Genomic DNA, 15,504 nt, shown 5'->3' with positions numbered 1-15,504 from the left:
GATTGCTGAGGCTAAGACTTCCAGCACTATGTTAAGTAGTAAACGTGAGAGTGGGCATTCCTGTCTTGTGCCTGACCACAGAGGAGAAGCTATCAGATTTTCCCCCATTGCGGATGGTATTAGCTGTGGGTCTTTCATATATGGCCTTTTTGATGCTGAGGTATGTTCCATCTATCCTACTATGTTGAGGGTTTTTGTCAAGAAAGGATGCTGTATTTTGGCAAATGCTTTTGCTGCATCTATTGACATGATGATATGGTTCTCATGCTTTCTTTTATTAATATGGTGTATCATGTTGATCGATTTGCAAATATTGAACCACCCTGCAGCCCAGGAATAAATCCCACTTGATCATGATGAATAATTCTTTTAATGTACTGTTGAAATTGATTCACTAGTATTTTATTTTGTTTTTATCTTTTAAGATTTTATTTATCCATTTGAGAGAGAGAGTGAGAGAGAGCATGAGAGGGGAGAAGATTGGAGGGCGTAGCAGGCTCCCCAGGGAGCTGGGAGCCCAAGGCAGGACTCGATCCCGGGACTCCAGGATCATGACCTGAGCCGAAGGCAGTTGTCTAACCAACTGAGCATCCCAGGTGCCCTCGCTAGTATTTTATTGAGAATCCATGTTCATCAGGGATATTGGCCTATAATTCTCCTTTTTAGTGGGGTCTTTGTCTAATTTTGAAATCAAGGTAATGCTGGCTTGGTAGAATGGGTTTGGAAGTTTTCCTTCCATTTCTATTTCTTAAACAGTTTGAGAAGAATAGGTACTAAGTACTAACTCTTCTTAAAATGTCTGGTAGGGGACGCCTGGATGGCTCAGTGGGTTAAAGCCTCTGCCTTCGGCTCAGGTCAAGATCTCAGGGTTCTGGAATCAAGCCCCGCATCGGGCTCTCTGCTCAGCGGGGAGCCTGCTTCCTCCTCTACCTCTCTGCCTGCTTGTGATCTCTGCCTGTCAAATAAATAAATAAATCTTTAAAAAAATAAATAAAATAAATGTCTGGTAGAATTCCCCGGGGAATCCATCTGGCCCAGAACTTTTGTTTTTTGGGAGATTTTTGATTACTGATTCAATTTCTTTGCTGGTTATGGGTCTATTCAAATTTTCTATTTCTTCCTGTTTCAGTATTGGTAGTTTGTAGGTTTCTAGGAATTTGTCCATTTCTTCCAAGTTGCTCAGTTTGTTGGCATATAATTTTTCACAGCACTCTCTTACAATTGTATTTCTGTGGTGTTGGTTGTGATCTCTCCTCTTTCATTTGTGATTTTATCTATTTGGGTCCTTTCTCTTCTCTTTTTGATAAGTCTAGCTATGGGTCTATCAATTTTGTTAAATTCTTTTGAAGAACCTATTCTTAGTTTCATTAATCCCTTCTACTGTTTTTTGTTTGTTTGTTTGTTTTTATATCACTTACTTCAGCTCCAATCTTTATTATTTCCTTCTTCTGCTGGCTTTAGGCTTTATTTGCTGTTTTTTTTTTCTAGCTGCTTTAAGTGTAAGACTAGGTTGTGTTTTTGAGACTTTTCTTGCTTATTGAGGTAAGCCTGTCCAAATCTTTCTCTTGATAATTATCAAATAAAGGGTAGGTAGAGATGGATGAATCACAGGTTCGAAATGTTACTGTGAGATTCTGGAAGATTCCCTAAACAAGCTCTGGATCACCATCCCCCTTTTATGTATTCCATATTCTCTGACATGCACACTCTCCTTTCTCCTAGAATCAGTTAAGAAGCTCTAGCTGTTTTTTATTATCCACTTGTTCCCCCAAATATGAGCCCAAATCAGAGAAACCAGGCCAGATCCAACTCGTCAAAGCTGCTCACAAGGGATGGGTGGGGGAAGGGCAGGGTCCCAAGATGGTGCCAAAGGAATCTCAGTTGAAGACCATTTAGGTCACAACTCAAAAAGTAGGATCCTAGGCCTTTTAAACAGCCACATCTGTCCCTGTACTGTGTACCATGTGCCTGCCCAGAAAAGGGAAGCTCTAGCCCAGACCCAGCTGTGACCAGCCTGCACTTCTTGCTTCTGATTTTGTCTTGTTTCCACCTGATAGTTATGCTTCTTACTTTTCTGTCTGGCCTTGTAGATGAATAAAAAGAAAACAGGGGTGCCTGGGTGGCTCAGAGGGTTAAGCCTCTGCCTTAGGCTCAGGTCATGATCTCAGGGTCCTGGGATCAAGCCCCACATCTGGCTCTCTGCTCAACGGGGAGCCTGCTTCCCCCTCTTTCTCTGCCTGCCTCTCTGCCTGCTTGTGATCTCTGTCTGTCAAATAAATAAATAAACAAATCTTTAAAAAGAAAACAGACCTTTATACTAGCAGGTTCTGGATTTGAATTCTGACTCTTCCACTTACCACTGTGTGTGACCTTAAGCAAATTTCTTGACCTTATGAGCCTTAGTTTCTTCACCAATGAAATGCAAAAGCGTATCCTCTACCTCTCCAAGCTGGCTCTGGATTAAATTAGATAACGTATTTTGTAGCACCCAGCATACAGTAGGCATATACCATATAGTAGCACCCAGTATACAGTAGGTATACAGTAGACATATTTTATAGCACCCAGCATATAGTAGACATATAGCATACAGAAGCACCCAGTATACAGTAGGTATACAGTAGGAATATTTTATAGCACCCAGCATACAGTAGGCACAGTGCTCAAATGCATGGTGGCTATGGTTCCACTTCAGATCAAGCCACCTAACATAAGGCTGGTTGTGACCAAATAAGAAGGCCAAGGAAATGCATATTCTGCTCTGTACATTTTTTTTTAAGATTTTATTTATTTGACAGGTCACAAGCAGGCAGAGAGGCAGGCACAGGGAAAGAGGGAAGCAGGCTCCCTGCTGAGCAGAGAGCCTGCTGTGGGGCTCAGTCCCAGGACGACCCTGAGATCATGACCCAAGCTGAAGGCAGAGGTTTAACCCACTGAGCCACCCAGATGCCCAAATGCTCTATATATTTGAACCCAGGAATGAGTTTTATTTTAGCCAGAACACTTTTCACTGCCATTATATAGGTTCTTTCATCAGCTCCAGCAAACAGGCCTTTTTATAAATGGGGGTGGCCTTAGGAACCCCCTTTGAAGCTCCTCTTCATTTCCAGCTCCTCACTCTTACCCTCACAAGCCCTGTGGGTCCTGAGTGGACCCAGAGAAAGGGCAACTGGAAAAGCAAAACAAGACTCAAATTTAAGACCAAGTAAGGAGACAACGTGGTCAAAGATAAGACGAGGTACAGGCAGGTCAAGGGGATGCTCAGAAATGATTCCAGGGACACAAGCCATCTGCCAGGGTATACCCCGTGGGCACGGGTCAGGGCTTCTCATGCGGCACAAGGTATACCTTGTATGTTTTGAAAGAAGCCAAGATAATCCAGATACACACTTGAATTTGCCCAACTGCACAGCCTAGCCACAAGCATAGTGTGGACGCTGTACTCCCACAGTGCCAGCCAAAATCTATGAGAATGTCCTGGGGTTTCTGGTCTGAGATCATGGAGAGGGGCCATGAGCCTTCAGGTGTTTTCTGCAGGTTAACCTCAACCTGCCTTGCCAGGCTTATTCCGCCTTGCTTCCCTATTCACGACCACACTTCTGCCAAAATGGACTGTTTATTCCCCGAACCCTCCCACCCCTGTGTCTTCGCTGTTTGTGTTTCTGCAAGACTTCTTTCCTGTCCCCTCTCTCTACCTGCTGAAATCCTTCAGAGTCTCCCCAGCTGGATGTGATCTCTCTCCCCTCTGAACCGTGATAGACTTTACTCTCTACCTCACTTGTGACGTGGGTTCTAGTTTGAGCCAAAGTTGTGACTCCTGCTGGGTTTCAGACATACTCAGCAGCCTGGTAACTTGGGGGAACAGTGGGGAGGGGGCGTGGGGGCGCACCTAGGTGACTCGGTCTTCGGTGAAGCGTCTGATTCTTGATTTCAGTTAAGGTCATGATCTCAGGGTCATGAGCACGAGGTCCGGGTCTGGCTCTGTGCTCAATGAGGAGTCTGCTTAAGAGTCCCTCTCTCTCTCTCCCTCTGTCCCCCAAACTCATGCTCATTCTCTCTCTCTCTCTCTCTCTCTCTCTCTGGGTGTCAAATAAATAAACAAAATCTTTAAAAAAAAAAAGATTTTACTTATTTATTTGACAGAGATCACAAGTAGGCAGAGAGGCAGGCAGAGAGAGAGGAGGAAGCAGGCTCCCCGCCAAGCGGAGAGCCCGATGTGGGGCTCAATCCCAGGACCCTGCGTTCATGACCTGGGTCGAAGGCAGAGGCTTTAACCCACTGAGCCACCCAGGTGCCCCAATAAATAAAATCTTAAAAACATAAAAATAAAAATAAAAAAGCAAAAAAAAAAGCCTAATTAACATTTGCCACCACATGCATTTCGTTGTTCCCCCCTCGGCTTCACTGTACGACTGGAGTAAACGCCATCCATTTTAAGTGTACAGTTGGAGTTTACTAGATTTAAACAACCATGTGACTATGCTCACCATGTCATTTTAGAACACTTCCATTACGCCCCAATTTTCCCTTGTGCTCTTTAGCAGTCGCCATTACTCCGACCTCCAAACCCAGCAATCACGGACGTGCCTTCCATGACTAGTGTTTGGCCTTTTCTAGAAATTTCGTATGAAGGAATCAAAGGGAGGATGTGGTGTCTTGCATTGTGTACATTGGAGGCTCATTCATGCTGTGACCTGTATGGATAGCTTGTTCTCACTTGGGATTAGTGAGCAGTCTGAACTCAGAAAAGTTCAGTGTTAATATGCAGGAAAACCAGCTTCCTCAAGCTACTCCAATCGTACAGTGAAGTTGAGAGGGGAACAACAAAAATGCATTTAATCCTTTGTGTTTCTGGTAATCTCCAATTTCTAATTTTGCAAGTCATCATTCTTCTTTAGAACAATTCCCACTACAAATTACAGATCGTGAAAGGGATTCCCATTGCTAACTAAATAGACACAAAATGCTAATATTTATGTCTCAGAAAAAAATAAACTTGATAACCAATGAACTGGATTAAAAAAATAGTTTGTTCTTTTTTTTTTTTGCTGAGTAGTATTCCACTGTGGGGAGAAGCCCCATTTTGTTTATTCTTTGCTAAGTGATGGACATTTAGGTTGTTCCCGGTTGATTTTTCTGAACAATGCTTCCATGCGCATTTGCATACAAGTCTTTTGGTGGACACAGCTATTAATTTATCTTGGGTAGACACATAGGAATGGAACTGTGGGGCCAAAGGGTAAATGTATGGTCTCCATTGATCTGAAGCATCATGGCAGGGATTAATCTGTAGGAGGCTGAAACTAAGCCCTGTGGGGACAGGACACATGGTTAGGGTGATGCAAGAGAATTTTCAGAAAAGGGGAATTACTGACAAGGGACGTAGAAATGCACTAAGAGATAATGTTGTTTACTTCATAATTGATACCTCAATATTTAGGAAATCCAAACATTTTATCTGATGCAAAACCACCTCGATCTCGTGTAATTGTGGAACTCCACACAGACCATAGCACACACTATCGGGCACGCATGCGTGGACAAGTACGGTGACTGGGACGTGCACTTTTAGGGAGCTATTAAGTTTAATCGTAACAAAAATTGGCTTTAAACAAAAAATTCCACTTAAAAGAGTCGATTGGCATTTCTACTCTTTGCATAGTTGTTTTTTTATTCTCCCTGGTCTCTGCAGAGGTCATTCTGAATAGCAGTCTCCCCTGGAAATAGTGAAACTCTACTGGTATAAAGTTTTGAAGCAAGAAATTATGAGGGAGAACAGAGAACAGTGACAACAACAGGATCTATTATATAGATCCCAATACGCCCACAAGTTAAATTGTGTCGTCTCACAATTGATCTAGCCTAGTTAGTTAATAACAAAGAAATTCATCCTGTTTTCTGGCATAAGACTTTTTTTTTTTTTTTTTAAAGGAACCTCTGTAACTAGAGACTTGAGAGTTTGAGAGTTCTGGTTTTTTATTCATTCGTCAGTTCTCAAATATACAAACTGTCTTTGAGTTGCAGGCAAAAAGCTTAATCACTTCATCTTTCTCCCGTTGGAAAGATCACCCCAAGCCCCTTGGGTGACTTGGAAATAAGGCTCACCAGGGACTGAGAGATATACGCACCATGTTTGAAGTATTCATCACCTCACAGAATTTCCTTGCCTCTAATGAAGAACTACAGAAATATCTTTTTGATCTTAATATCAGGAAAAGCCAGGCTTCTCTTCAACAGCTGGATTACTCTCATCCTGAATCAGTGGTTCTCAGAGTGTAGTCCCTGACCAACAGCATCAGTATTGCCTGGGAACTTGCTAGAAACGCGAATGTTTGGGACACCTGTCTGGCTCAGTCAGTCCGGCATGCAGCTCTTGATCTTGGGGTTGTGAGTTCGAACCCCTAATTGGGGGTAGAGCTTACTTTAAAAAAAAAAAGATTTGGGGGCACCTGGCTGGCTCAGTGGTAGAGCGTATGACTCTCGATCATGGGGTTAGGAGTTCAAGCCCCATGCTGGGTGTAGATAGAGATGACTTTAAAATAAAATCTTTTAAAAAATCAAAATAAAATCTGAAAAAAAAAAAAACACAATACAAATGTTGGGGCCCCATCGCAGACCTATCCAAGTCAGAACCTCTGGAGGTGAGATTCAGCGATCTGCTCTGATAAGCTTTCCTGGTAATTCGTGCACAAGGCTTTGTGAACGACTTTGGGAACCACTGCTCTGCTTCACTGATGGCTGAGAAGGTTGGCACCAAATCTGCAGCTTCTCTCCAGCAACTGCTTTCTAATCCCTCTCCACCATCCCCAACTCAGAAGCAGAGAGGGGCTTTGTAGCCCCCTTAGAGCCCCAGCTCTTTAAAATCTTAAAAAAAGATTTTAGCAACGCTAACTGAATGGGACCCAACCAGGAAACCCAACCTCAGAGAACTGGTAGTTTATTTGCTCAATATCAAACACTTAACTTGGAGTTAAAAGGCTACATTAAGATCATATTACGATTGCTTAATCTCTAAGGAGCAGTTGGTTTTGAAAAACTGGCGTAATAATACTGACCGATCTTGTGTTAAACATGAGCAACAAAGGATTTCATCCTTCTGCCTAGACTAAGTGACCTGCAACTTGAACTAGGAACAATTAACTAGACTTTATGTTTCATGGGTGAGTTATAAGGTAAAATAAGTAGAGAGAGAGGCAAATGCATTGAAATTATCTATACCTATCATCGTTTGCTTGTTAGCCTGGAAACCCCTTGTCCCTTGGTTAACAGAACACACAGAAAACCCAAGTCCCTGATGCCAAATGAGCAAATATGGGTAACTGTCAGGAACTGAGTGTTGTCTGCTCTCGTAGCTGATTTTTAACCTCTCAGAATTCAAAGAGAACCTGTTTCATCTCAGCTCTGCTACTGAGTAACTTATGTGACCTTGCCTGAAATTCTTCCCCGCCCCTCTAGAACCTCATTTCTGCCCCTGAGAAAGTTCACTTCCATCTCTGATATTCTGGAATTTTGGAATTCCAGAGATCCAAGAACACCCATGTTCCAGCAGCAGCCCCACACCCCTGCTGTCCCCTGCCCAGGAGGAACGGGGAGGAAGAAAGGCACGCTGGGGGGCCGCAGCCTCATGAAAGCATGCCCGAGATCTCTGGAATTCAGATAATTTTGGAACTCATGCGCAAGAGTTTGTTTCTTACGAAACAGTGCTGTGTGGCCATGCGCCGAGGTGTGAATTGGAAGATACTGTTTGCTCTTTGCTACATGACACACAGGAATCCCAGAGAGATTTTATCATTGGCTTGTGAGAACAGGATAGGAGCTGAATAGACAGTCGTTTTCTGGAGAGATGATTTTAAAGAGCCAGCCCAGTGCATGGAATTATTTGTGTGGATACTTAAAAGCTAAAGGAGTTGGGTTGATTCAAACACTTCCCCTCCCCATTTCCATCAAGAACAGTTAGTTATTTGGCTGAGGAGTAATTCAGGCGGGGTGGAGGAGGGGGTCGGTTCACAAAGGGTGGGGGATGGGCGTGGCTTTGGGGGGAGAGGTCGAATGAACCAAAATAACTGATGCATTTCATCCCATTTCCTTTCCCGTAGCATTGACCGCACGTGCTCTGTCAGGTAGAAAGAGTAAACCTTCCTTGCTCCTCCAAATACTTGGCTGTTTTTCATTTCACTTCCCAGACTAACTCTGATATGGACGTGTTTATGAAAAACCTCACTACACAGAGTTTCTCCTAGCTGGGAGATCATCCTTTAAATTTGATCACTTCAGGGATTATCTCAAAGCAGGCTATATTATTAAATGCCTTCAGACTGCTGGCTTCTCTCTCCCCCAAGTGACCCCCCACCCCCACAGACAGGCACAGAAATCACATACTTACATTCTCTACAACAAGGGACTTTTCTTGCCGCTGCTAAAGGGATTTCCTTACTTTTCTCCTTCCTCCACTTGCTGCAAACATCATCTACTTCACGTCACCTCTGGAGTAACCTACAGCATTCCTTCATTTGAAAAGCATGACTTTCATTCTTAGAAGCCCTTTTGTGTGGGGACCTCCAGGCAGGGTCCTGTCTTACTTTGTTTTGGAACAAAGCAGGTTCATTTCAGCCACTGCTGAGGAGAGAACCCTGAAACAGCATTTCAAAATGTATATGGCGTTCAGACAGACAGCCAAACAGTAAAAACTGCTTGACTGGGACATTTAGAGGCAAAGCAACTGGTGGTTTGCCTGGATTTTTTGTCTCTTAAGGGTTGCTTCGCTAATTCTGCAGTGCGGCCTGGGTAACGGGCACAGAGTGGGGAATTACCGTGTCAGAGCAAGGTGATAAGCCTAGGGTCACCTGAATTATTCCTCCTCGGGAGTGACATCAGCCCTGTCAAAGTGTGAATGATTTGTTGCTTCAGCGCCTCTCTGATATTAAATCTAGAGGAGTGGATTCAAGTTTGCGCTTCAGGAGACACACATACTTATTCACCAGGTAAAGGAAAATGCATTAGACCATCTTCTGATGGCAGAGACTTGAATGAGTTCGGGGAAAAAACGGACAAGACCTGTATAGATTTTCATGGGCAGACAAGGAGACAGGGTGATTCTAATAAACAATAGGGGGTATTTGATGATGACTAGTTACTCATAGGATTCCCCAACAGGGAAGAACAAGCAACTGCAGAGCATTTCCCAAACCCCCCTCCCTCTGTCACGGAAACGCCAATAAAACTCCTCCACCTCCCACCCTTCAATGCCAGATCGGCAAGCATTTAGCCAAGCATGCTGGGAGACACAGAACAACTGAAGGAAAGGCGTATCCGGGTGTCTTGAATTTGCTTGCCATTCTGCTCTGTTCTACCATCTCGTTACTAGACGTAGGCATTAGACGTGACAATCAACTACATTTAAACTGAGCAGAAGAAATATTAAAGGCAGAGTCTTCAGAAGAAATGTCTCAAAGACAGCCTCAGTCACCTAATGAGACTTTAATTCCAATCACAAATGACACAGAATCATCAAGCTCTCTCGTTCCCAATGATACCACAAATAAAGGACGGACCGGAGACAACTCTCCAGGAATAGAAGCTTTGTGTGCCATCTACATCACTTATGCTGTGATCATTTCAGTGGGCATCCTTGGAAATGCTATTCTCATCAAAGTGTTTTTCAAGACCAAATCCATGCAAACCGTTCCAAATATTTTCATCACCAGCCTGGCTTTCGGAGATCTGCTACTTCTGCTAACTTGTGTGCCTGTGGATGCAACCCACTACCTTGCAGAAGGATGGCTGTTCGGGAGAATTGGCTGTAAGGTGCTTTCTTTTATCCGGCTCACTTCTGTTGGTGTATCAGTGTTCACGTTAACAATTCTCAGCGCTGACAGGTGGGTTTCTTTTCTCAGTTTTATTTGCCAGGATGTGAAATTAGGCAAAAAAAGAAGAAGAAAGAAAGAAAGAAAAGAAAAGAAAAAAGAAAAAAAGAAAGGAAAGCTTCTACTTAGCATTCATGAGCTACTATTCTGCTTTCTTACAGTCTATAAGCTGGATGTAATATTAGAAAATCAGAGGGGGGGGTAATTGAAAATAAAAGTTGTTGTAAGAATGTTAAGATTCCTGTGTTAGCATCGGAGGAAAGGCAGAAATTGTATGCTTTAGGAATAATGTATTCTCTTTGAAGTGTAATTGTTTGCTTGAAAGAATTCTAAATGATGTTCTCCCCCCTCCCCGTTTATTTATTAAGTAAGTAAGGCAAATCGTTCCAGGTGTAAAAGAAAAACAATTCATGCTTTATACATTAGTGCAGCCTAGTGGTACAATACTGTTAGCATTAGAACATCAGCATAGGTGTGAAATTGACCATATATACATTACTGTCTACCGGAAGAATGGTAAAAAGATGCATGCATTTAATTTATTTGAAATTCATTAAATTAATCAATGGCAGAAAAACGGTGAGGTTTTTGACTGCCTGGTAACTCAGTATAATGTCATCACTTAATTGTATTTGTTGTCTCTATAGGCATTCAATGACAGTCTTGAACTCGGAGAAATAAATTAATCCGGTTGACTTTTAGAGCTCTGTTGATAGAGCGTGTGAGAACCTCGGGCAGTCCGTGTATTCAGGCTCCGTTAGGATATTTTCAGTCTATAAGTACTATATTTTTCTGTGTTCCTATTGTTGAATAACTGTGAAAGCCGAGTGTGGGGGGGTGCAGTTTGAGGCTCCAAATGTTAAAAGTGATGCTTTAAAAAGCCTATGAGAAGCCTGTAAGTAATCAATAGCTTCTTCAAATTCTGGAATCAGAGAAAAGGAAAATCTTCCCTGGGGTCTTTTATGGATTTTCGCTTTGGCTGGTTTTATATTCTATTTGAGGGCAGATTTACTTAAAGGCTATAGATTTAAAGGTGAATTTGTCGGAATAAGGAGGCACCTTTGCATGGGCATAGGGTGTACGGTTTCACCTTTGCCTTGCTCTAAATCTACCTATAGAGCAGCTTGGGTAACAAAGTAGCACTTATGAACAGGGAAGAAATTAACCCTCTTCTCTTCACTGCACAAACTCGGGGAAATCTTTTCTAGGAAGGCTGATGACTGCTCACTTGCAAAGGAAGGAGAATTGGGTTTAAAATCAGTCACTTACACCAAAACGAAGTTTTTTAGAACAAGTAAGGTAATACACAGGTAATGAATTCCCCCTAACCACACACAAAAATCATGCCGAAAACAATTTATTCATCCTAAATAGAGGATCTACACATAAAATTCTAAAACTGCAACCCTGAGCTATTTCCTATCAGTGAATCAGAGAAAAGGATGATTAGTATAAATATCAAATATTGGGACATACTGTGTATTTGAAATCATGACTGATTCCAGTCGGTGGATCGGAGGCAGAACTGGAGGACCCCTAAGGTCACTTCTAACCTTGAGATTCTACAGTTCTGATATTTATTTTGACTTTTGCCTATGGTTATATGTTTCTAGGTACAAGGCAGTTGTGAAGCCACTGGAGCGGCAGCCCTCCAATGCCATCCTGAAGACCTGTGTTAAAGCTGGCTGCGTCTGGATTGTGTCTATGATCATTGCTCTGCCCGAGGCTATATTTTCCAATGTATATACTCTTGAAGATCCCAACAAAAATATGACCCTTGAAGCGTGTACCTCATATCCCGTTTCTGAGAAGCTCATGCAAGAGATACATTCTCTGCTGTGTTTCTTGGTGTTCTATATTATCCCACTCTCGATTATCTCTGTCTATTATTCTCTGATTGCTAGGACTCTTTACAAAAGCACCTTGAACATCCCTACTGAGGAACAAACCCATGCCCGCAAGCAGGTATGTATTAATCAGGACTCTCACATGAATTGAGAAATGAAATTCCTACTTGTGCCCCTGTGAGGAATAGCAGTACAGTACTGTGGTTCGGGTCATAGGCTCTGGAGTGTGTCAGACCCACGATTTCACTCTGGTTCTACCACATACTAGCTGAGCAATCTCGGGCAAGTTACTTAACCTCTCTGAGCCTATTTCCTTATCTGTAATAATGCAGCTGGGGACTGGGTGACAGTCTGGTTTGAGCAACCAAAATTGGGTACCCCGTGGAGCAGCGAGGAACAACACTCAAGGTGAGACTATGAAGGCAAGCATCTTTTGTTTTAGAAAGTGTAACAGAATGATAGACACAGGATGCTAGAACTGGTGAGCAGCCCTCACATTATTCAAAGCAAACCACTTACACACAGAGGAGCAAACGGAGGGCTCAAGGGATAAGGTAAGTGCCAGTGGCCGGAGAACACGGTGACTCACCATTGCAAGAGCCAGGTGTGCTCTCCTTGCATAAATATGAACAGAAGAAAAGAATGTTGCCAAAACATTGTTCCATTCCGTTTAAAAAAAAAAAAAAACAAACCACCAGGAGTTCTATCTTTCACGGGTGGGGGTTGGAGGGGGGAGAGGCTCCCATTGACCTCTTGACCAGTCCCTTTAGTTAGTTCAGCAGGGCTGCTTGTGAGGCTAACATGGCCTATTTCATGCCCGTGTGAACAGTTCTCTTTGCTCTGTGACAGTAGGCAATGTCTTCACTTAGCCTCGTTCGTTTCTTGCGCGAAGGGATACAGGCAGGAATGTTTTCACAGGTGTAGATAGGATGACACATTGGTTTTCATTCCTCTGACTGTATGGTCCGAATTCCTACAGATTATAAACCATTTGGGGTCCCGACTTGGCAACTTCCATACCGGGAAGAATATTCTAACCGCATAGAGAGATCTCTATTTCTAATTAAATTAAAATCTCAAGAATTCCACAACACTCCTTGAGCTAATTGGAGGCATCCTAGAGTCTCTCAAAACCACGGCTGGGAGTCTCTGCATTAGAGCTAATGAGACCAGGGTTACCATGCCAATTAACTAGCTGTATTCTATAGGAACCGGCTGCCTTCCCCCAGCTCCCAAGCAGTGCTTTCAGACGCATGCTCAAAGGGACTCCAGCCTGTTAGCAGTAAATTTCTATGTAAATCTAGAGAACAGCTTTTAAAAAATCTCTGCCAGCTAAATGATTGTTTTTGTGGTCATTTTTCTCATCTCCGCCCCCGCCCCTGCAGATCGAATCCCGGAAGAGAATTGCCAAAACCGTCTTGGTGCTTGTGGCTCTGTTTGCTCTCTGCTGGTTGCCGAATCACCTCTTGTATCTCTACCACTCCTTCACCTATCAGACCTACGTGGACCCCTCCGCCATTCATTTTATTGTCACCATTTTCTCCCGGGTTCTGGCTTTCAGCAATTCTTGCGTAAACCCCTTTGCTCTGTACTGGCTGAGCAAAACCTTCCAGCAGCATTTTAAAGCTCAATTACTCTGCTGCAAGGCAGAGCTGCCCGACTCTCCTCCCGCGGATACCCCCCTTAACAACCTGGCTGTGATGGGAAGGGTCCCAGGCGCTGGAAGCTCGCAGGTGTCTGAAATTAGTGTGACCTTGTTCACTGGGTGCAGTGCAAAGAGGGAAGATGACAGAGTCTAGCTTTTCCATTAAAAACGGTATTTTTCCTCCCAGCATGTGTATCTGACTCTGAGCTGTGTGTAGGTGTATGGTGTCAGGATTTTTGTTGTCTGTGAATTGTGCTGAAATCTGAGTGAGAGATCTTGTAAAGTAAAAGACAGACCGTGATTTTTTTTGTCAACGTACAAACGTTAACATTATCGGGCTTTCTACATAAAACGAAGCCCCACTAGGTGTAGAAAGACAAGTCCATTTGTCAGTGGGTCCTACAGGAGGTTGTATGGGAGAGAAGGTGAAATAAACAAGATGACACTGTAAAATTGAATTTGTTCCCATCACATCTATGCTTCTAATTTCTCCTATACTCCTGTGATTTGCGTAAAACTGTGTTCGTGTTTATTATGTGGTGTAATTCTAGAGATTATACTTTGCATATGAAAAGGGGATCGAGAAGAGATACAACATAACTTTCTGCAGTTTTCTTAAAAAACTAAGTCCTAAAAAAAATAAACCTTTGCCGGAGTTTTGGACTGCTCTTTCCCATTCATCTCTATTCCATGGCAAAGCTCTGCGATTACAATGAAAATGTTTCGGAGTCAGCGAGCATGAAGTACTGAGTAAGAATCTGGGGCAGGGTGTTTGCCTTACCGGGTCAACACTTAGTGACTTAATGTAGTTCTACTTTTGACTACCATTGATAATCGAGCAAAGCTATCTTTCACAAACATTGTGAAGAACTCGCCTTATCCACAGGCAGACGAAGCGGCCACGTTTATTGTCATTTTGAAGGCCCCAGAGAAGGACCCCTGTTGAAAAACCTGCGAACCTGCCAGTGTCTGCAATTTTTCCTTTAAGGAAATCCATTTCTTTCTGGTAAGCAGTGCCCTCTTTCTAAAAAATGGAGAAATACCACATGAGATCCCTAACATGTGGGCGTGTAGTTGGTACCAGATCATCTTTCTGCTTAGCTTCTTTAAACCCAATGGGTGCCTAAGTCCTGTAAGAGTGTGACCTAATTAATCTCTGCCCTTGGAAATCAGACGGAAGGTTCTGATTTTCTATCCTCTACTCCTACTTGCTAAATGCTGTGAGCTTAATAATTGTGATTTCAAACAACCTGTTGTCAATAGATGTGTCAAATTTAGATTTGTGGTTTTAGAAAATGTTTTCTCGGGGAAAATTAAAGTATATGTTTTGCTTGTGTCATTGTGAACTTTTGCTAATGATGTGGCCAGAAAAGGAATACGTATTAACACTAAACTTCACATTTCTGTAAAATTGTTTTACCAAAAGTCGGGGTGCCAATATTGTATTAGCGTTAGGCTGGACATTGTAATAAGTGGTGGGAAACAAATAAATATTAAATAAATCTTTAAAAATGAGTTTGTGTAACTTTATATTCTAAAAACAATAGTACTGACAGAATATAAATGAGAACCCAATTTAATAATAAAATTTAAGGTCTTTTCTTTTAAAAAAAATTATTTTAGAGAGAGAGCATGTGTGTGCATGCTAGCAGGAGGAGGGGGAGGGCTCGAGGCAGGGGAGGGGGAAGAGAGAGAGAGAGAGAATCTCAAGCAGACTCCCTGCTGAGCTTGGAGCCTGACTCAGAACACGATCCCAGGACCCCAAGATCATGACCTGAGCGCAAATCAAGGGCCAGCCAACGTAGATGCCCCTAAATTATTTTCAAGTCACGAATCTCCCAGAGATTTTACTATTTCCTCACTCCAAATAAAAACTACGTCTTAACGCACAGCATTTTAGAAATAACTTGTAGAAGTAGCAGATAACAAAAGCCAAGAAAGCTGTTTAGCAATTGATAGAACTAGAACTCAAAGAGCTTTCATTTTGCTCACTCTTAGTAATTTCTGACTTAGGGGATCTGACATAAAATAATCCCCTAAATGGTTTTATAGGGCATCAGCCCCCCTCCTAGAGTTGGGGAATTTGGGATTAAAATCCATGGTTTCATTTTGTTTTGTTTTTTGGAGGGGGGTGGTCTCTCTCTCTCTT

The 15,504-nt window shown here is 42.7% G+C and overlaps 1 protein-coding gene and 1 non-coding gene across 2 annotated transcripts; both read left to right on the top strand.

The window, feature by feature from the left end:
* The first annotated feature begins 6,447 nt into the window (after positions 1-6,447).
* On the top strand, positions 6,448-6,519 carry TRNAE-CUC. The gene has a single exon. It is a non-coding gene; the product is annotated as a tRNA-Glu (tRNA).
* Positions 6,520-9,315: 2,796 nt separating this feature from the next.
* On the top strand, positions 9,316-14,726 carry BRS3 (bombesin receptor subtype 3). Its single transcript, XM_004773661.3, has 3 exons — positions 9,316-9,875; positions 11,477-11,828; positions 13,096-14,726. The coding sequence occupies exons 1-3, from the start codon at positions 9,442-9,444 to the stop codon at positions 13,507-13,509; spliced, it is 1,200 nt and encodes a 399-aa protein (XP_004773718.1). The 5' UTR covers positions 9,316-9,441; the 3' UTR covers positions 13,510-14,726.
* The last annotated feature ends 778 nt before the right edge of the window (positions 14,727-15,504 follow it).

Source organism: Mustela putorius, unplaced genomic scaffold (genome assembly GCF_011764305.1).
Source record: "Mustela putorius furo isolate JIRA1106 unplaced genomic scaffold, ASM1176430v1.1 tig00003899_pilon_pilon_pilon, whole genome shotgun sequence".
In the NCBI taxonomy this organism is placed as follows: Eukaryota; Metazoa; Chordata; class Mammalia; order Carnivora; family Mustelidae; genus Mustela; species Mustela putorius.
The sequence above is the reverse complement of the archived record's forward strand: the minus strand, read 5'-3'. Positions and strand labels throughout refer to the sequence as shown.

Bases quoted from the DNA above. Each gene is read 5' to 3' on its own strand.
- BRS3 (XM_004773661.3), top strand. From the start codon at position 9,442: ATGTCTCAAAGACAGCCTCAGTCACCTAATGAGACTTTAATTCCAATC. The intron at 9,876-11,476 runs GTGGGTTTCTTT...ATATGTTTCTAG, and splicing joins ACAATTCTCAGCGCTGACAG to GTACAAGGCAGTTGTGAAGC. The intron at 11,829-13,095 runs GTATGTATTAAT...CCGCCCCTGCAG, and splicing joins AAACCCATGCCCGCAAGCAG to ATCGAATCCCGGAAGAGAAT.